Consider the following 23553-nt stretch of genomic DNA (forward strand, 5'->3'; position numbering starts at 1 on the left):
AATCTGAGTAATAATTTTCTCGACGTATTGTATCCTAAATCCTTCGGCTATCTCGTCGCTTTGGAAAATCTCAGTCCTTCTGAAAATAAGCTAACAATTTTATAGCATAATTGGATTCCTCTGAAATTAAATTTAAAATATTTTCACCTAAATAACAATTTACTACCCAGTCTTTCCGGTTTATCTCTATCTAGAGCCGAAAATCTAAAGTACTTGAGCACTGGCAGAAGTTCGCTGAAATTTATAAATATCAAAGTTTTAATGACATCACCAGCAAATGTGACAATAGATTAAGAGGAAATATTAAATATAAAACTTTTATCTTCTTTACAACCTTGTACAAATAGTCTTCGTTATTATTAATATTAAACTTGTGAACTATTGTAACAATTATCAAATAATAACTCAAAACAAAACAAAATAAATATAAATCCAAAGTAATCTTTTAATATAATCCTCAGTTCTTGGTTTTCGTTAAGTTTTCGTGTATTATTATCTATTTTAAAATTAATACTTTATTATGATAATTTATTACTTAAAATAATATATTCTCGGATCTGAGTAATTTAATATCAACAGTCAGTAATCCTCTTGACAGATTTTATGAGGTAAGTTGATAATAAAATGAAAATGCTACGTATAATCTTATAATCTTCATGGTGATTTTCGAATAAAAGTTGAGCGAGTAAGTATTTTCTATATACACATATATATGTATATAGCTGTTCCGTACTCGAACCAAAATGGATAAGAAATCGACAATGGAATTTTGTTTTTCGTCCGTATCTACAAGCCAAGTCCAGTGTCTAAAGTCCAAAGTCCAGGATAGGTTGTGTAAGAGTAGAGTGTTTGTCCTTGCAGAGCGACTCACCAGTGTGTCTAGGGTGTGGAGAATATAAGAGTGTAGAGGGGTTGGGAGCATGCGCGAAAGCTCGGCAGGGGCGCAACGGGGGCGAGTGAGTGCGAGAGCGGGTACTAGTGGGTGAGAGAAAAAGAAGGGGCATGAGGGGTGCAAGCTCTGGTGTAGAGGTGGTAGTAGCATAAGTAGTCTAGTAGTATAAATTTTCGTAGTAGATGTAGATGTGGTGGTGGTTTGAGTGAGAAAGAGGGACCTCGACTCGACTCTTCCGCGGCCGGTCTCGCCCGATGCACTTCAGTGTTCCCTCGTACGCGGTTGAGATCCGTTCTTGTCAGATTACGTGCGTGAGTGCGTGTGTGTGTGCTCGAGGACCCGCGTGATGGGACCTCGTTATTGTCAGCTCAAGTTCACCGAGTTTCGTAGGTAGCTGTCGATGACCATTATTGTTGCTGTAGACATGCAGGATTTATCACCCGGGGGGCCCATGTCAGTGAAAGAGTGTGAAATTTTTTGCTAAGTGCGGGTATAAAAGCTGGGTTACAAATAAAGAAATAAATATTCGCGAGAGAGGTAAATATAAAAGCTTAAGTGAGTTGTGAGTGAAACGTTACGGGGGAACTCTAAGTAAGTTGAAGGGGTTGTTGTGAGAGTGAAAGCTGGTGATGGTGAAAGGGGCTGGAGAATTAAATCGACACGATTAGAGATAGTGTTGAATAAAGAAAGGAGCAAGAACACGATATAAAACAAAGTCTTTCAAGATTATCTTTAATTAACAAACAAGAGTAGTAATAGCTGGTGAAATAATAACTCAAAAATAAAAATGTCGCTGTATACTGTTAATTGTACAGAGGGTCTGGTGATACCTCTGTGGTATCCTATGGAAGATATAGGACTGAGCGACATTATTATTCGCGGTACCGTGTATTTTTTTTTTCTACTGTATCTGTTCATCGGTGTGTCGATAATAAGCGATCGTTTTATGGCCGCGATCGAGGTGATAACGTCCCAAGAAAAGGAGCTGGTGGTGAAGAGACAGGGTCAAGAGCCACAGATTGTTGTCGTAAGGGTGTGGAACGAAACGGTAGCAAACCTGACCTTGATGGCTCTTGGTAGCAGCGCGCCGGAAATATTGCTTTCGGTGATCGAGATATGGGCTAAAGATTTCCAGGCGGGCGAATTGGGACCTGGTACAATAGTTGGCTCCGCGGCCTACAACCTCTTTGTTATAATAGCGCTCTGTGTGTTTGTGATACCAAAAGGCGAGCACAGGAAGATTAAGCACTTGAGGGTATTCTTCGTGACGGCTACGTGGAGTATATTTGCCTATGTATGGCTCTATATAATTCTCGCGGTTTCCAGCCCTGGTGTTCTCGAGGTGTGGGAAGGCCTTTTGACATTTGCATTCTTTCCTGCCACTGTTCTAACGGCCTACGTTGCCGATCAGCGATTGCTTATCTACAAATATTTGCACAAAGGCTATCGCATGAACAAGCGCGGAGTGATTGTTCAGGGCGAAGGGGGCGATTCTGAAGCCGGAGTCGAATTAGAGATCAAAGAGCACGATGGACCGCACCTGTTTGTTGATCGTGTCGGAGATAGTTGTGGCCAGGAGGCACGAGAATTCGAAACCACCCGCCGAGACTACATTAACACTTTGCGTGAGCTAAGGAAGAAGCATCCGGCATTGCCGCTAGAGCAGTTGGAAGTTATGGCGCACGAAGAAGTTCTCGGCAAAGGCCCCAAAAGCCGGGCATTTTATCGCGTCTTGGCTACGAGGAAGATGGTGGGCGCAGGAAACCTCAGTCGGAAGATCAGCGAACGAGCACAAAGTGACTTGAGCGAAGTCAAGGCTGAGTTGCAGAGAGTTGAAGCCGAGAGTGTCGACATTGAACATATCAACGCAATGCGAATTTTTTTTGAACCCGCTCACTACACGGTAATGGAAAACGTGGGAACTTTCGAGATAACTGTCACCAGAGTCGGCGGAGATCTCAACAAATCCTGCACCGTTGACTACTACACCGAAGACGGGTCTGCAGAAGCCGGTGAAGACTATGTTGCTGCCAGAGGCACGCTGACCTTCGAACCCGGCGAGGTCAAAAAAACTATCCAGCTGTCAGTTATCGACGATGACGTCTTCGAACAGGACGAGCACTTTTACGTAAAGTAAGTCATGATTTATTTTTTTTTTTATCTATTTACCATCTGACATACGTCATCAGATTACTGTCATTACATGATTTGTCACGGCAAAATGCGTGGGATGTAAGTGGCCGTCAGGCTGGAGAACATCATAATCATAATCATAAAATATTACAAATTCCGTTGATGGTTAGTCGGACATAATTTTGAAAATACCAGTCGATCTATCTGTCCGTCAACTTGATTCTCGCGTGACGCGGATAAATCCGTAAAATATTCTGATGGAAACTTCCGGTAAAAGTTTGAATCAATTTCGCATTCGGGCATGAAATTCACAGCAAACTCTAGGCTTTAGTTACACAGTAGCATCAGAGCAAAATTCAGTTTCGCGCTTAGTTTATAAACAGGAAACGACAATACCAGAGTTACAAATATAACCTTGATGTATAAATTAATCAGAATAGAAACAATAAACCCCTTAAGCTATCAAGCTTACTTATTAAAATCTGTTATGAGTTATAGTGATCGGGATTATTGATGATTCACTTGGACTTTGTCTACATTGAAATGTATATATTATATATATAAGTAATCATATGATTCAAAACTATACTGTAGAAACCGCTGCAGGATGTAACGCTCAATTCCACGGTTTCCTTTGTCATAGTTAAACATTTCGATAGTTTTGTGGTCTACTGATGTACAGTAGAGTAGTAGGTATAGTCAATAATAAACTGGCAATAGCAGGCTTCCGATTATTATTTGAGATCTCTCCAACGAATATTCATTCTCGAGGACATGATGTCGATTAGTCAACGAGATTCCCATTGCTCGCAGTGTGTTCGAGTAGTTTCAGGATTTCCTAGCATTATTCTGCAGTAGTGGGTTGTTGTAGTTTGCTCCTCTTACTGTCTATGGTTTCATGACAAGCTCCAGTGGACTGCACACAAATCTCCAATGGGAATGCTCCAATCACTAATTAACGGATAAAATCTAAACTAACTCGGTTCCACTTCTATAGTCAAGGGATTTAATTCATTAAATTCCTTAAAAAAATAATCTTAAATTTTCTGTTCGTTTTTGACGTAATGCATTATCGTTAATTTATTTATTTTCTCGTGTCGATGACTATAATAATAAACGCTCGTTATAAATAAAATAGTGACCCGTAGGAAATACATATATAACTTACCGCGCGTGCCAGAGTGAATTAACTCGTTAAACGTAAAATTCAATCGTCAAGGGACGAGAGCGGACGAACGCTCTTCGTTCATCATTGATGATGCGCGTCCTCGTTATCGTTCTTCTTTATTGTCAAGTGACACTTCCGCAATTTTAAAGTTTTAATAATTTATTTTATCTCATTCTATTTTACATTAAACTGGCCGTCAGATGAAAAATATCCGCGGCTGTTTGTTTTACCGCGCAATGAATTTTTTTACATAGACAGCATGATGACGGAAATCATGATCCCTCAGGCTAGATTAACTGTCTCTCGAGCAAGGACAGTCTACAAGCAATGAGACAGCCCTATGATTAACGATATCGAGTCCTATCAATCACACTTACCTGTTACCTACATCTATCAACTGTCTCACAGATTTTATTTTTTAAAATTAAACTCTTTTATCTCCTCCGTCTGTTATCTAAACTAACTGGCATTTAACCTGAATAGCGGCACATCAACTAGCCATCGTCATCATCATCATCATCACCATCATCATCATCGTATTTTCTCATGTTCGCAAACATTTTATGTTTGCTCATAAACTTACAAACTAAGTTAACTTGTTGTGTTTCAGACTGAGTAACGTATCGCAGCCAGCGATGCTGGTGTCACCAAGTCTCGCAACAGTTATGATTCTTGACGACGACCACAGCGGGATATTTGGGTTCCCAGAACGTGATATAGAGCTGGTTGAAAGTGTTGGCCAGTATCCTTTGAAGATAGTGCGTTACAGCGGTGCCAGAGGACGTGTTGTCGTGCCATTCCGAACTGTCGAGGGCACTGCGAAACCAGGAAAACAGTATGTTCATACTGAAGGCACAGTCACATTTGAGGACAATCAAACCGAGTAAGTTTTTTTTATCTATGTAAATTGCCGCTTCTTAATTCAAATGAAATATTTATTTAAACGGTCTATATTGTTTGGATACTGTTTCACATAACGAGTGTCAGTTTCAAATTTAAAATATTTCGAACATTTTTTACGGCAATTGTTATTGTTCGTGGACATAAAACGATTTCAGGCTGTCGATACGTCAGACATATAGAATGACAGGAAATATTCAGACAGAGAGACTAGATAGATATTGAGTAAGGACGTGAGTTTAAAAAAAAATTTTTAAACAAAAAGAGTTGATCGTAAGCGAAAAATGGATTCAGCTGAACGATGGTGTAGAAAAATAACAAAACGACCAGCGAGAAAAAACAGACAAGTAGTAAGTGGGCCAATGGTGGGAGAAAGAGCAACGGGAAGCCCCAAGGGTGCACCCGAGTTACGTTTTATTTTTTTTTATCATTCCTTCACCTCGTACAGACTTAAGCTTTAAATGCTTCTCGTTCACTGACTGAAGAGTCTACTCGGTTCTGTCAATGTTATGCCAGTTTCACTGCAAAATGCTAAATCTATTAATTCATTTTCTCTTATTAGCTTTCACATGTACGCGGGCTTGTCCCTGGGTATTAATATCACCGTCAATCTATATATTGTAATATATTTGAAGAATTGTGGTGAAATTTTATCGGATTCGCTGAAACACGTTAAATCCGCAGACTAAAATTTAATCCCTTGTGAATTTGGCGCCAGGGGATATGTTCGATCGTGAATGTAATCGGTTAAATCGGGAGATCGATTGGGTGGAGGCGCAGTAGGGAGGGGGTGGGAAAAAGGACTCGTAAATGTATGCGGAACGGACGTAAATCGATGAGGCGCGTGGCCGTGGGCACCTTCAACAAACATCGGAGTTTGCACATCTGTATATACATATATTTAGTTATGTACGCAGTAGATAGTATAAGTATATCTGTAGATAGCGAAACGAAATTGTCGAAATTCTGGCCATGTCTGACAGCTATAAACTGAAAGTACAGTTGAGAATCTAGCAAAGATAATAAGCCAACTTTTCTCCACGTGCCCGTGATTTTCTGAGAGCTTTGTTCCTCTCTTTACTATGCACCACTATCATATCTTTTCATTCGAAATTTTCTGCACGGATTCGTTGAATATTAAAGCTCCTCTACTTGTGTATTTTTTTCCCTAAAGAAATACGATAAAAATAAAAAAAATTATTGAAGTCTCTGTGATCTATTTTCTCACGGGGAATTAAAAGCTTTTGATCAACGACTTGAATACTTACTTGTTTTATTTTTTTATTTTTGTAAGAAGTTATCAGTTATCGCACTGTATAAAATTATAGTCTAATTACATTGACTGCGATCTGAATTATTTTCTCAGGAAGTTTAATTCCTTCTTCGGTTTAATCTCAGAGAGCGATTGAGAATACGGTATGAAAAGTTTTATTTTCATACTAATAGAGGAGAAATTTTATTGGCGACTACTCTGTCCCCGTCCTGGCTTACCCAATCTCGTTGTCCCTCTCACCATAGCCTTCGTACTAAGTCTCTTTGGTGATTACTTCAGAGACCACGTTCGGTCATGACAGCGAGCAGTCGGTTAAGATGTTGAAGCTGGGCAGGTTCATTTGAAAGGCGAATTTACTCGCTTTCAGAGGTTAAATTGAATACCAGTGCTTACTCAATGCAACTCTTAAACTATGCATAGACATAATATGATAAAACCCCGGAAAAAATAAAATATAAATTTAAATTTGAATTTAAATTTAAGGTCACGGACCAATTTACTTTGCATATAATTAACATTTACATTCGAGTAATGATACTTGCTTAAGTTTCATAGCTTACACCACGATTTAACGTTTACCTGAATATAAAATATAAAATAAAACTTTGATACTGTTTTTACATGAATTATTTATTATTATCACGCACCGGTATTTTGTCATTTAATTTAATTCACACAGGGGAGGAGGATATTACAAAATTTTTTTGGCATATTCCATTTAAGTTTGTAATAACCAAATAGCAGGATTAAATTACAAAATTAAAAGAAAGTTTGTCTTAAAGTCCGATCAAATTTTTGTCATTGGGATTAAAAGTTCTTTCATCGCTGAAAAATTCTTTTGGAGTTGAGCCGAGTCTGAGCGGCGACCTCAGAGCCTCTTTCTCAGTTCCTAGCCTGTAGCTATAGCTCCTATCTTGTTATATACATCCATACATACATACATATATGTATATATAGAGACTATAGCAGTTTGCTCGACACAGTATTGGTGATAGGAACTTCCGAGAATGGCATTCGAGCCAAAGTTTGAAACAGAGTTGTGCAGAGCATCTCTTTCACATCTATTGGCCGTTCAGTGACTGGAAAGGTGAACATGGATGGAGAACAAGAAACCAAGTTCAACACCCATAAAACTCGGTGGAATTTCATTCGATTTGAAGCTGTGTCTTCGGCTTACCTGAACTTAAACTCTGTTACTTTGGTGTTCTCTCCAGTACTGAGAGTGAATCGAACAAACGACTTCCCGACACCTGCAAAGCTCTCGCTGTCGGTTAAATTGTGAGGCAAATTTCAGTTTGTCGACAGTTTGTCCAATTCTGCTAGCAGATATTCTTAACCTGGATACATATAATGTCACACCGCAATTGAAAATCGAACAACAGTTTGCGGCACGTTCTGACAGGGCTTTCGATTTCGGGTCACGTACATTTTGTTTCGCGTCACGTTTTCCTTCTGTAATACTTGAAGAAAAGAAATTATAACTTGTAGACACATTTGTTTTAAACTTCCGGGCTTAATTTAGTAGTGGATTTTTGCATACAAAGTGGCCCAGTGGCTCCAGACAATGAAAAATATTTATATTTATATTTTAATTTAAATTTAATTCAACAGTGAATTTAATATTGCGGTTTACTTTTTACAGATTTAAAACTTTTTAGTTAAATTTTAATAAAAATGAAAAATATATGAGGTAAAGGTATCGAAGCTGGTCAATAAATCATATATATGTTCGTATATATCTTTCAGCTTGTCACGTAACACGCTCGCATCGGAAAATTTAAACTCATAACTTTGCCCAGTTTTCTATTCTGCTCATCATAAACGAATTACCTGTTCGAGAATTTAAATTCGATATTTCCCGAGCGAAATAACAGAAAATTAAAAGTTAGTAAATTAAAAAAAAAAAGTCAAATAAAATAACAAAGTTACAACTCACTCGGGGCTAAAAAAAATTAAATTTTTTTAAGTGTCTCCGGCGGGTTGCTCGGATCGCATCATTTCCATTGTAATTGCTGGAAACTTCTCCCGGCTATAAATTATCCAGTCGATAAGTCCGTTTTTATTATTACCTCCGATAAATCAAAAGCTTTTATTCATATTTTAAATCCACCCTCTCCTATTTTCTCTCACTTTAAAGTCATTACTAAAAACTGTATATAATATACTTGGTTTTAAATAAATCCGGGAGACTCTTACGCAGACGGGAATTTAATGGCGCTGATTAGATTGCTCACGAGACGGGATATTAACATTGACATGATTTAATCGTTGCGTGACGTTAAACGCACGCAACCACACTCGGTTTAATTCAATAGATAAAATGTCTGAAATAATGCTCATTCATGTTAAATCAAAAGTCAAGTTGTAGCATGTAGACAGTTTATAATATTAATCAACTACAGGCGACAGTTTGCTTAAAAAATTTATACTGCAAAAAGTAAATTTATCTTCAACAAGTTTTTATACCCAGGTACTAAAACCGGAAGTAAATAAATACTCATTGCAAAATTTCTTCCAACCTTTTCCTCTTTATCTTGTTCATTCTGATGGTTCTCTCTTACAAATACCAGTGCTTGTCTACAGTTTAAGTGGCCAGAGTGTATGATATAGAGCAGAGTGAAAGAGAAACGAAAGGATCCACGTACTATACTCTGTAAAACGTCAACCCGATATCGACATTTTGTTATATTGCCGTTCTTCCTTTCTATTTACTGTCCCTTCACCTTTCTTTTTGTCCTCTTGCTCTCTATTTCACCTTTTTATTGTATGTTGGCTTTCATATCTCTTCATCTTCTCCCTGGCCTCCCAATCTACACACTCCACAGTATACGTTACTTTGATAACAATTCACTTCTCGATATTGCATTTCAACCTGTTCTATTGTCATCGCGATTATTAGCCAGCAATTTTAAGAACCTACTTCCTACCCCTCGTCTCTCCTCTCGTTTCTTTTATTGGTTGACTGAAATTAATTTAACGTCACTGAAATTTCATTGACCGAAAGATTTTTTTCAACGAAAAAAAATAAAATGACTGACAGCTTCGCCTTTTGATCTCAACTCGACTGATTACTCCACTCTTTCATTTATTATTTTTATTCTGACACTGAGAAAAAATAATAATTTTACTGAGAAAAATTTTTTTCATAAAAATTAAAACTGCTGCATATTTTCTAAAATTTCCCTCTATTTTAATTCTATTAATTTTTAATTTGAAAAATAAAAATCTAAAAAAAAAAATAACGAGCTCAATTCCTCCAAGTCCAGTATCCAAGTGGATAAAAAAGTACGTAAAAGTACGAATGTTTTTCACTTAGACGAGCTGGACGTGACCGACTTGACCCACGTGTTCATCCCTCAGAGCCTCTACGTGCCCAAATATTTCCATAAATACTTTTAGCATCATGTCGGGGAATAAAATTCAAAAAGATTTACCGGCTTGACCTCAATAATTTTTTATGTAAACTTTACATCTATATATACACATATATTTGTGTAGCGACTGTGAAAATAAATATATATTGATTTTAAAGTGCGCATACATGCATCAGTTCAATAAGAAATATTGTTGCAATATTGACATCCACGAACCCTCTACAAATTCACTTTAATAACTCCATTGTGTACCCACCGCACATTGTTAGGTAAATTTTACACTAATAATATGTATACAAATATCCTCATACCGCGTCATTGTGTCAAAACGCATTATCCCAATAATTAATTAAATGTTTGATTATTTAATAAGTAACTTGTGTTCAGCAATTAACGTCAGCGTTTATTCAACGCTCGTATTTCGGAGGATTTAATAACACCTGCGTTGTTTGTTTTCCGATAATTCAAATAACGAATAGGATCCACTGTCTGTTTATAATACATTTTATATATTATTGCAAATTGCTAGTCAAAATTTCACTCACAAGCGACGAGCTCGTGTTTCGAATGCATAATAAATTTACACAAATTAGTTTCCGGCTGTTTTGTTTTCATTCTTTTCATTCGATTTTTTTTTTTTTATACTGAACTGGTAATTAAAGTGTAAGTGTTTTTGTCCTCTTACATAATCATTAAATAAATATATAAATATATTTGTTCAGAAAATGTACAGATAGATTTGCATATGCATAAGCGAGTGGAAAGATATTTCCACACAAACGCACTCACAAATTGTCGAGTAGCAGAAAACTGCATGTGCAGATCCTACCGCGTCTTTGTGTCGTATATACTTTAGTTAATAGCCCAGTCTCCTTTCAGTGTACTTCGGTCTATAATATCTTTATCGGTGCAGATAATGTTCCGGTATCTTAAACCATAACCATGACATGGGATGTTAAAAATAAAACACTGTAAATTACGTTTAAAATTTTAATAAGTAATAGGATTATACGTCGTTTGGCTTCAAAGGCTATTTAAACTTGTGTATATTTTATTTTTATAACGCGGAATAGCATCAAAGTTATTTGCGACACAAATTCGTAAAAATATTTACCTGATTCTTGGTTTTAATTTTTGACGTTATTTTATTTAACTAAGACCAAAACGTGGAAAGTTAAATAACCAGCCGGGATGGAGCTTTTTCTTCGTCATCATTTACTCGGCTTAGTACCGGCGGTAGTACATAACATTCGTTACTCTTGAAACGTTAGTCGAAGTTGTTTTATTTGATTTCTCGTCTCTTCTGAAGCTGCACACAGCGGCATGGAGGCACTTTGTTTACTCCCGGACTCATAGTATTAACTGAAGACCGAGTAGATAGAAAAGCAAATGCTCTGCAGAACGAGTCTGCTGGAAGATCGATGACTGAGACAGCCAGGATTTACAAGAGAGGACATACAAAATAAGACATGGCTAAATAAATTTAAATTATTCCTTATTTATCCTCATTCGTTAATATTCTCTCGTCCTTACAATCGATGCTTTATTTATTCACCTTTTTTTCTAGCAGCAGCGACGACACACTGAAATATTTCATTCGGATTTGTAAAGAGACCGGATCGAGGACGTTTAAGGGGTGCCGGTCTTATTTCCGATGATCGAGAAGCCCTCCATCATCTACCTACCGGCGTTACTGTAAATTCAATTTGTCTCCTCGGGTCTCCAAGGCGACGCTCACACGGAATAACTTTCCACTGATACCACTGCCACCGGGGAGAGATCACTCGGGTGTCAGCCCAATGCGTTCTCCTGATGCCTTCAATGCGGAAAATCCCAATGAGACACCACCCCGCCACCCAGGATTTATCTGTACGGCCACAAAGACTTTATATCTACCGGCTTTCACCTTTCCGTTCCCCAGTGACAGAATTACAACCACCAACTCAGTTCTTTTCCTACGGGTATATATATCATGAGCACTAACGTAAAATCGCGTCAATAAACATCAACATTCAGCATTCAGACTTATAAATCCTCAATTAGCTATCAGTGAAAATCAATTAATTTGTTCATCAGCAATCTCTTATACTATTCAGCTAATTTGCAAATGTATGTACATACATATGTATATATACATGCAAAATAGACAAGTAAATGAGAAGTAAACTTACGCGTGATTTGTACTTGCTCTTTAGTGCCAGCGGTCCGAAAACGCACCAGTGGTTTAATTTGCGCATTTAATTATCGATTTGCAATGGGATATTTCCGGGCAGTTAACTAACGTTGCTGCGAACTAATGCGTGGCCCGATAGATATAGCAAAGTAATTAAGGGAAATAAACTTGTGTAATTATTCGCAGACGGGATGAATATCAAGGGCTGGGTATAAACTTTGGTTTGAACGTGATAAACGCTAATGGAAGTTATCTATGATATAGAGCTGGTGTTAAATACTGTATATTTAATGTCAGTTGACGTTTTGGCTAAAGGTCTGTTTAATGTTTCAGGAAGACGATAATGCTCACGATCATTGAAGAGGACTCTTATGAGAAGGATGCCCTGTTTTATGTCGAACTTAACGAGCCCCAGCTTCAAGGAGGTGAGTGTTGACCTTGCACTTTGTTTCGATTATCGAGATGTTACTCTCAAGTAAAAACTTTTTTAAATTTTTATTACTCTTTGTGTTGTGAGAATCGAATAATCAGTATTGGAAAAAGTTTTTAATTTACTGATGACATCTATTGTTTTTAAATAAAAATAAATTACAATAAAATAAATAAATTATCGTCTCGAGTTATTGCGGACTAAGAGAAAAGGCCTCTTCACTCTTGTTCGAGACAGTGCAATTTAAGTTTTTAAGTGAAAAACGCGATAGCCGGTTTCTCCCCGAGAGCTTTGAGAATTTTATCCACAGCCAGGGCGTCGGGGTTGAATATTTTATAAAGACTTTATTATTTTATGACTATTTTATTTTAAATTTTACCAAAAATTGATCATCAACAATAAAATGAATATTCGATTCTCAAAAAAGTTCCTCCTGTAAAAATTAATAATTAATTTTAAAATTATAAACCATAAATTATAATTAAAATTAAAAAAAAAAAAAGCGACAAAACTAATCTCACAGTGTGTCCAATTATTACCACCACGCTTGCCGACAACTAAACAACTGGAATGTTTTGGCGACTGGCCGTAAGTTTAAACCGACAAACTCTGAGGATAACAATAATTATAAATAAATTATTTAACGCTGCTGCTTAGATAATTCGCCAACATGCCTAACGCACGCCGCACATTACCACAGTAATATTTTACTCCGTACATACATACACACATATATATTCAATATTTAGTATACATAAGCAATATACATATATTTAATATTTAAATAAATGTATACGTAGAATATATTTGCTAAATGATTAACCGCATTTATTAGAGACAAGTTGGAAGCATTAGACTAGAATTTCGGCTATTGAAATAATCATGTTAATTAAATTGCCATACATCAAGTTAATTGCTGAGATAAATCATTTCAGTTATTAGTCTGATTTTGACAGTTTATTTTATTAATTTCTTTTTTTTCATAAGGTGAATATCTACAGAGTAATAAATTTTCGGAGTAAACGCGGATTAAATCTGAAGTGGATGCGGATTAAAATGAAATCCTTATCACTTTAAAATTACTCCGCTAAAAATCTCCATCTATTTTTTAAACTCCGAGTCACGGAGTGGATTCGAATTGAAATAAAACCTGTATTCACTCCCGATTTTTTACAGTATAGTATCCGATCACTCTACTAATTCTCTGATCAGGTACTGGGTCACCTTTTACTTCACATATAATTTTCATACTTTCCGAAACACTGCATTGAATTTACACTTTACTACATGAATGGTCTGAGCAGTTACACATATATATTTACAACACTTGCACACTTTATTACTCAAACAAGTTCGATAACAATCGCGCAGCAGCAAACATACAATTTTCGATTCGCGAGTAGCGAAATGTAATTAAGCAGAACCCTGGGCAATACGAAATTTGGTTATTATATATAGCAGTTGCAAAAAGATAACATCTCGTCTCTTTTGTTAAGTTCTTTTGCGGTAGCATTTGCATATTACTAGATTTTGGGGGGAGGTGTGACACGTGCGCAGCGACATTGCCAGAGAGCTACCGCAACATCATTTCGTACCTACGCTCTTCTCTTCTCTTCTCTTCTCTTCTCTTCCTTTTCTGTTTAATATATATTATATACATGTACACATATAACAGCATCCGTTTCATCCATATGCAACAATATTTTACCGCATATATTCCCTTGAATTTTTCTCCCTGCAACTTTAATGCACAAAAAAAATTATTCTCGTGTATTTATCATTTTTTAATGGAAGATACAGTTGTTAACTTTTACTTTTTACTATTTTTCTACTGGTTTCATGTTTTTAAAACTACTAGAATATAAATATCACTTTTTATTCACATTCGGATTAAGATCAAGGATATAGCATATGCTGCTGTTAAAAAATTTATACGAAAATATGATAAATATTGGATATAAATAGTCGCTTGTTATATTTCGATTTGTTCGATATTCATGAGGCGAATGGTTAGTTAATGGACAGAAATTATGGCGAGGGAAATGTTACGAGAAAAGGGGCTAGGGGACTCCGTTAATCTCAAATAATTTACGAGGGGTCTATATTGGGAAAGGCGAACAAAGAGGCTGTAGGTATTTGCAGGCACTTTCTGGGTTGCGATATACGACGCAAATCTTTGATTTTCGACCCGCCGTTTTCACGATCCTCAGCCATTGGGGAAATAATAATTCAAACAATATGAAATTAAATTCTGTTTAAACTCTCGTAAAATTATTAAATTCCACAAATTTATTTATTCAGCTCTGTTACGTTCATAAATAAAAAAAAAAAAAAAATGTAAATTTAAAAGCTACAATGAAAATGTCAAATGAAATATTTTTTATTTAAAACTTCCGCTTGAAAATTAAAAATTTTCAGGAATAAATAAATTATTTCTATTCACTCTATTCTTAAAAACTATTTTTAAAATAATTTTCTAGTTTTCGCTGTCTGATAAATTATTTCTGGTTATTTTCGAAGAAATTCAATAAGTTGTTCCCCACTGACTTTTAATGAAAATAAATATTTATATGACAATTCATTTTCAAACGTTTCCGGAGAGAAGAAAAAGTTTTTAGTGAAAAAAATAATAGACTTTGTCCGTGTCGGTCGCCGGGGGCAGGTATCAAGCCTAGGGTCAACCGATCGTTTTATTTCCCCTTTCTTTAAAGAGGATGTTTGAACAAAATGCTCTAATTAATTCCCAGCTCAACTAATCTAAAACTTTAAAATAAAGCATACTAAGCAAAAAAAAAACTATTTCCGCCGAAAAAATTCTTAAGATATCCGAAAACACCTAAGAGGGAACTCTTTCCATTATTTAAAACTATGAAAGATTGAAATAAAGATTACGCTGATAAAAATAAAAATTTATGAATTATGAGTTTCCATGATTTGCAACTTTAAATCCCAAGGGAAAAATAATCATAAATGATACTCCGTTTATTACGAAACTCATGTCGTGAATGAAGTTGCAACGTTGCATCCGATGCTCGGAAAAGTAGAACGGAAGGAAGTGAAACGCCGGGAATAGGCGGAATCTAACCCAGTAGAGTTTAATCACGCAGTATATCATGCCAACACAAAGCAGACGACGAATATCATGGAAATCTCCCTTAATTAATATTAATCTCACGCTAATCGTCCAAATATGTATGTATATACATATATATCTACCCAGCATATTTACCTTTATCTGTTCTCTCCATCTCGCAGATCTGATGTATTCTGATAACTCAAATTTTCACGCGTTTCCTGTTGTAATCCGGGCTCCTTTTTTTAAACCTATTTTTCATTTTAAATTAAATTATCATTTGTTCTTATCAAGACTCCCCCCACATACCCGGAGTACGAAACTCCCGCGGATAATTAATGAAACATAATACCGAATTTCATTTCACATAACGAGTTTCTACTACACAATATTTATGTCACTTGTAAATAAAAGACTTTTATGTAAACAACTCGTTACATTGAGATAAAGTCCTACAATTTGATCACCCACTTGTTTTCAATGAAAGTTACTGAAGTAAACTCTCGAGTAAAATCAATAAGCCTCAATACAAGATGCATTGTGTAAGCACGCTCTTTGAATCTAGTGTCATACAAACGGCACTATACAGTAATTATGAAAGGTAATGGCCCTCTTAAGCATATTTCCTTTTTCGTATCGAGTTATTGTAACCATAATAAATAATTTCCGCACTTGCGCCCCCTCCACCCAGTCAAGAATTATTTCAGCTGTAAAGTTAAGATGAAAAGTTGTTAAATATTTCCATGAATGCGAAAAGTGCCCGAACAGTATTAGAGCCATGCGACTTTGCGCCCAACATTTTGAATTCTCGGTGAATATTTCAGGATCTCCATATATCCTGGTATTTTTTTAATTTAATTCAAAAAAATTCCTCAGCTGTTGTTATAACTCATCAAATTTTTTTTTCGATCTTTTGTTTCGGCGTTGTCACGGTAAATTTTTTTCCTTTTTATGTTTAAAGCATTTTTCAAGAAAAATAAAATACACGTTGAAGATAGAGACATAAAAACACAAACGGGTTCGAGATCTTCTCGCTCTTTCTGTCAACTCCCAGGGGTGTAATTCAAGACCGCTCACAACTCTTCCTGCCTGAAAAGTGTTGAGTTTTTCTTATTTTTCACGTCTTTCTCGTGGCGGCAGCGCCATTGCAAAACTCATCTTTGCTGGAATCCACTTTGCAATGGCATTGTTACACTGTGCAATCCATGTAATACCCAACAAGAGACAACTTGATAACTTTAAATTTCCAAAAGAATGAATTTTTATCACTTCCTTAACTCGGTAATAAATTTCTTACTGTCAATAAAAAATGTTTTATCGCGTCTAATTTTAAAAAGCTCAAACTTTAAGACTCCTGAATGTAAAATTACATTTTTTTTTAAATTAACCAAATAACGAACTGTTAATGATATTCATTTGTTTTAATTCCCTTGGGAAATTGTTGCGGTTTTAATTTAATAGTATAATGAGTGGTAAGAACGACCGTTAAGTCAGTCCTTTCAATTCACTATAGACTAAACTTTGTCTCTTAAGCCAGCCGACGATTCATTTTCATAAAAACTTCGGGTATTATGCGACCTAACTTAATTTTTCTTATAAAACTTCATCAAAATACAGATTTGAGCTCATTTAAAACTGAAAATAATTAATAACTAAAAATAGAAGCAACCCGAGTATTTTCCATTTTTTTTCATTTATTTTTAACAATTTTCAGTTCCAACCGTTTTTATTTTTAAAAATTTACTTTTTCCATCGCGCAGCTGAGTACCGCGAAATTTTTTTTTTTATTCTATTAAATTCTTCAGTGACTTCGATTAACTTTCCGTACTTTGCACCACTCAAAAAGTCATAATCGAAAAATAAAAAAAAAAATCCCAATAGAAAAAAAAAACAAGTTTCTATTTTTCACAAAATTTTCGAGGCACCCGTTGCGTCTCTCCGAGTCTTCCAACATAAAATCAAACAATAATTTTCCCACGATAAATTTAATCATCATTACTCAAGTAAGACGAGAATGAGTAATACAAAGTAGAGTAAATTTACCGGGATTTCGTGTAGAAAATCTATCATACTAACGTTGGTACAGAGCTTGCAAAAAGTAACCAACATATATGTATATATATGAAGGCTAATACTTGTTCTTTGTTATCTTAGCAGAAAATGACCAAGAGAATGTCTCCTACTCAAAGTAGTTGCGCGACAAGAAACTCCTTTCTCAGCGTGAACAACCCAGGATGCGAACAAAGCGGTTTTTTTTTCTGCGGACTAGGTCGTACAGCGAAAAGCATCTTTTTCTTTTCTCGTAACGTGTCTTCCATTCAGCCAACTATTGTTCCACTAATTATTGTTACTCCTCGTTCCCTTTAACCTGCAAATTTTGAATTTAAACTTTTCAAAGTTACACTTTTTCATTTAAACGAAAACTTTAAATTAATTTAAAGATCTCGGAATTTCATGATTTTCATTTAAGCACGCGTACGCTGTGTAGATACTGAATAATTAAAATGTCAAAATGTAAATACCTCGGGCAATATTATATAAAATAAAATTAGTTTTAATAAAATATACATACATTGAATTGCGATTGTTGGGGCTAGAAATATATCGGAGTTTAAAGTGCAACTCAAACTTTCATTCTCTCAATTTAATTTGTCTACTTGACTTGAATATCGAGTTTCATTAACGCAATCTGTTGCATCCACTCGTTAATAATAAAAAAGCTTGACAATTTTTCACTTGATCGAAAATAAAAAAACTAATGGCGACTTGTTTTATTTATTTTACTCGATAAAATCAGAAATAATTGAAATATATGAAATAAATATAGTATTGGTAAACAATTTACATAATTAAATATATGAGTAATGACATTTAAATAAAGTGATACAATATATGAAATGGCCCTAGCAATTTACTGATTTTATTTTTAAAATTTTTTCATCGTTATGACAGAATGATAAATCTCATTTCACTTTTTCCTCTGTGCTACTGGGGTTTAACACTCTATTGACGACAAAAAAATTAATGGAATACCGTTTTATTTATAAAATTTTTTTTTTTTTTCATCAAAGTAAATATTAACAAATAAATAAATAAATAAATAGGACACGTAGAGAATGTACAGAAATGAAAACGTAATTCATATAAATAAAATAGAGAAAATTAATCTGTCGAGTTCTAAAGCCGATTCTTCAACAAATAACCAAAGTTAAGTACAAACACTAAAGTTATGAAAAAAAAAAAAAAAGTAATGAAAGTTCTTGTAGCAAAGTAAAATAAGCGTCTTAGAGTGCACTAGAGTCGAAAAACAGCAATAATATTTCGCAAGATCTTCTGTATTCGTCTCAGCACTAAAATAAATTTCGATGCATTTCCACTGCAAAGTGGGCAGAGTGCTGTAGGATAAAGAAATGGATAAATATATGAAATAGTTGATATATCTGAGGCGTAACGGAAAATCATTTCCTCGAAACTGGAACACTGGGACAGTATACATAAATATAAATATAAAAATATAAATAAATTTGAACTGTTAAAATTTTCTTTGGCGGAATTTTCACGCTATATAAATTTTTTATTTGATCAGTCTTTCACTCCTCATTTATTTTTCTTAACGGCACTCGACGTGATTCAAAGCAAAAAATACACCGGGCATTTATTTACAGGGTCTCATGATTATGTATCTGACCTCATCGTGCTTGCAGTAAGAAAGGAGTTTTCTTTCTGAAAACTACATTCAACAAACTATCCCCTTTACGTGAGCTAAATATAGGACACTCGATCAATTGAAAAGACGTGACAAACAAGCTTCCTAAAAAAATCATACTCTGTCATCAAACTGTCTCATATTTCATATAAAAATGTATACATATATTCATTTTACACTGATGTCATTTTGACAAACATATTTTTATAATCACGAACTTACCCCTCAGATTTTTTTAAACCAAATAATGGAGAGAAAGAAGATAAATTATCTTGATGATATTTTTACGAGTAAATTATGATGATACTGAAATCAGCTTACGTCTTATAATTTTTTTATTCTTTTTAAAAATAATAAATTATAAAAAAAAAAATTTCAAAAATTACACCTATAAATTTTTGAATTTTCTACACGTCCATTTTTTTTTTTTAATTTATTTTAAAAAAATCAAAAATTTTTAACTGTCAACTAACTTCGTGATTATAATCAGCAACAAATCAATTAAAAAAAAAAAAAACTAAAAATATGCATGTGTAGAAAATTAAAAAAACTAAAAGTGCAATTTTTCAAAATATTTTTTTTTTTTTATAATTTATTGTTTATAAAGAAATCCAAAAATTATTGGCCATCGTCTGACTTCAGTATCATTAATAATTATTTGAATGATGCTAGAAATAATAACAATGATAACAATAATAGTGATTATAAAGACATAATCGATAAACATTGACATTAGACAAGCTAGTAACTGTCTTCGTGCGAGCACAGTAGATTAATAGCTCAGTACAATCAGCGCAACTATGGCCCATAGTTGTCATTAATAAGGGAAACTAAAGCAGGATATAGTTAGATGACGTAAGGTCGCGATATCCCAGCGTTCAAGGACTAATCGTGAGTGTCAGAAATTACTCAATATTATCTACTAATCGATTTACCAATCATCAACACACTGTCTGTGCTGTTGTTACACTAATAACAATATCACGGCCACCAGCTCTGTCCCACTGTTTATAAACAATGTGATCAGTCTCGATGATAGACCACTTGCTTTCTTTGTTTCCGAAAATAATTTATCTCGTTAAATATTCCTGGCTTGCTGTCACCGAATAGTTTCAGAAGATTGATGCGGTCGGTGTGTGTCGAGGCGTTTTCCCATGGTGGTTTACAGTTCACAGTTCCTAGTTCCCAGTTTCGAGTTTCCAATTCCCAGTTCACGAGAACTGAGGCCGTCAGTTTAGTATATAAAAGTAGAATTAATGCCGTAGCTAGGAATGAAAAATAGTCTAGAGTAAACAATGAAGTTTCCATGGTTGAGTTTTTGCGGATTATGCATCCCGCAAACTTTTAAATGTCAACTATTGATTTTTAGTCGTCGCTTGTATTGGAGGTATATATTTATGTATAGTAAATATAAAACCCGGAATGTAATCAATGTTGCGGTAATATCGGCTCGGTACTGAGGTAAACCAATATGCGGATTGATGAACAAATAAAACAAAATCACGCGCGATTCGGTAATTTTAAGAGAAGGGAGCTGAGTCATCTTCATATAGAGAAATTGCTGAGTATCTGATGCTATTTTATGACAAGCATGGGTCTAGAGCAGCCATTTAATGATGCAGTGAATTGTACATTTACTGTATTACTGTTATTATTATTATTATGTAGAATAATGTATACGCAAGCTTGAGTTATCTTTCATACCGCGATTCAAGTAGTGCCAGCGCAGTATCGATATTATAATTATGCTAGTACTTGAGTGTAGACTAGAAACCGTAATGTAAGCAATATAAGAGTATTGTACTCCACACAATGACGTGTACATATTATGGATAGTGTGTAATTAGTAATAATGTATGTTTTAAAGTTTTGGGTCTTAAGTGGGTTGAAGGAACTGCTAAAGCGTGACTCAATAAAAGTTTATGTTCTTTGTTGTTTTTTTAAACTTCGCGGGAAAGAATAAAATATGTATGAATGTATATACATATATATTGATGATAGTGTAGTTTATAGTGTAGACATAAAAAAGTTATATGAGGAAAAAAATAAAATTTTGACTAAACAATCCACTGTAGGCTTCGACATATGGCTGAGCTATCATTGCTCGATGTAGTTCTTGTTCGCATAATTTACCGGAGAATCGATAAGTTCGGCACAAAAGGGTGAAGCTTGAACAATAGCTCGGCGCGAATTTAATGGGGTTTTATTATCATAATTTTTTTTTTTTCATTTTTTTAAAAATTTGATGAGGAATTAAAGTCGAGGCATTTGGTGCCGTCTGTTTTATATTTTTTTGTTGGAAAAAATGATTATTGGGACAATAAATAAAACTCGAATTGTTTTCTATTACAGCCGAGGCAGGACTGGCTGCTGCTGCAGAACTTAAACCCCCGGAGGAGAGGACTAAGGAAGAAAAGATGGCAATACTTGGCAAGCCACGGCTGGGCGACGTTTCTACCGCTCAAATAAGAATCAAGGAGTCTAAGGAGTTTAAGAATACCGTCGACAAACTCGTGCAACGAGCCAATGCGTCCATTATACTGGGTATAGATTTACTTTTTTATCTCGTAATCCGTCTTTATGTGATTGTTTGTCAGTTAAAGTGATATTTGTTGTAAAAAACATAAATGCCAACGGTTTAAGCTCAAGTACAATAGACTTCACCTACGTCTTCCCACGATTGTTACCGAGACAACCCATTGTTTTCATTCCCTTCATATATATATCTATATATATATTACAAAAACTACTTTAATGTTTTTACCTTCAACGTAATCGCTTTGCTTCAAAGTCCACATTCTTGTCTTATACTCGCGCTCTGTACCTCGGATGCAAGACCAATTTTATCAGACACTGATTTTTATGTCACATCAACTCAACCTTCACCTTGGTAAAATAAAAAAATAAACCATTCAAAGTCCTTGTCATAAAGTCACGATAAACGTATTGGCAGGTACCATTCGTGTTTGCCGATCATTTTTTATTGAAATGCATCACTAAAAAATATTAATAGAGCCAAGATAAAAAAACCGATAAAAGTATGCATCTGTATCTGTATCTCTATTTAAATGTATATCTATATATATATATATTTGTTATTGATCGTGATAAAGTATTATAAAATTTATGTAAAAATACCAATACACTATAGTCTATAGTCATCCAGTTATCGGTATTGAAAAAAAATTCATTTGCTGCAAAACAATGACAATTTACTGTAGCTGCACCTTTTTACGTTAAGTTTAGTCAGTAGTATTTCGCAGAGTCGTAAAAACGTGTGACAGGATGGCCAATTCTTGCGTGACTAAAACATGGTATATATATACCGATCGATACCATTACATTTCAGAGTTAGTGTATATATATACATATATATCTGAGGGTTCTTAGGTTTACTTTTATACATTTTTTTTTTGCTCCTCCTATTAGCAAAAAGAAATAAAAAAAGCCACAGTGTAAATGTGTGATAAAAAAAAATGATTAAGGGGACTATCGTTTTTTCTTTTTTTTTTTTTTTATCGAATCTATATTGCGTGTTAGAGAAGTAGCAATCAAGGGAAGTAAAACTGAGTCGAAAAAATCCCTCCAAGTAAAAAAAATTTTCATTTTTCTTTATTCAAATTTATTTAAAAAATAAAAGAAACGGTAGAAATGATATCGTAGTATGATATTACACGATTTATTATCGATTTACTGTAGCGTATAAATAACTTGATGTACAAAGGGGGTGTATATAAGGGTATATTCTCTAATAAATGGTTTTCTTTAAAAAAAACTGCAGGTACGAGCTCATGGAAGGAACAATTTACGGAAGCACTTACCGTTAGCGGGGGAGACGACGATGCCGACGAAGCTGATGCCGAGGGTAGAGTCTCGAGCCCATCAACGGCAGACTATCTCATGCACTCGCTCACCATCTTCTGGAAAGTCCTGTTCGCTTTCGTTCCGCCCACCAGTGAGTATCCACAAAACTTTTCAGTCCACTTATTACTCAAACAAGTTATTTAATTACTAAAATTTTTAGGCTCTCCTCAACAATATACCCGTTATTATATTAAATACCCGAGACTGATATCTGATACCGGCCTACTTATAAAACTAAATATAGTTTTATTGAAATAGCTAAAATTTTAAAATAAAAAAACGTCATGACATAGACACGAACTGCAGCTCAGTAGCTGGGTGTTATCGACGGTTATTTCAACTGCTGTCACGCAACAATTTATCCACCATCAGATTGTCCAGCTTCGAAACTCCCCAGATCATAAGATTATTTTTAACTTTTGTGGCTATAAAACCACCTCAGCTTACTTAATAATATATATTTTATTTGTATAATAGTATACACAAGTCGAAATGAGCCATTTATTTTTTCTTGCTGATTGTAAACATAAAAAATTACCAACTACTTATGTGAGCTTGTGTGCGCGA

At 34.8% G+C, this 23553-nt stretch overlaps 1 protein-coding gene across 1 annotated transcript in view; it reads left to right on the forward strand.

Annotated features, from left to right (window-relative positions):
* The first annotated feature begins 1041 nt into the window (after positions 1 to 1041).
* LOC103572412 (sodium/calcium exchanger 3) overlaps positions 1042 to 23553 on the forward strand; it is a 34982-nt gene continuing 12470 nt past the window's right edge. Inside the window, exons 1-5 of the mRNA XM_008551017.3 lie at positions 1042 to 3025; positions 4804 to 5076; positions 12247 to 12338; positions 21475 to 21666; positions 22904 to 23077. Of these exons, the coding sequence (XP_008549239.1) occupies positions 1680 to 3025; positions 4804 to 5076; positions 12247 to 12338; positions 21475 to 21666; positions 22904 to 23077 (2077 nt within the window). The 5' untranslated portion in view covers positions 1042 to 1679. The remainder of the gene's footprint in view (positions 3026 to 4803; positions 5077 to 12246; positions 12339 to 21474; positions 21667 to 22903; positions 23078 to 23553) is intronic.

This window comes from Microplitis demolitor, chromosome 8 (genome assembly GCF_026212275.2).
Source record: "Microplitis demolitor isolate Queensland-Clemson2020A chromosome 8, iyMicDemo2.1a, whole genome shotgun sequence".
Taxonomy (NCBI): Eukaryota; Metazoa; Arthropoda; class Insecta; order Hymenoptera; family Braconidae; genus Microplitis; species Microplitis demolitor.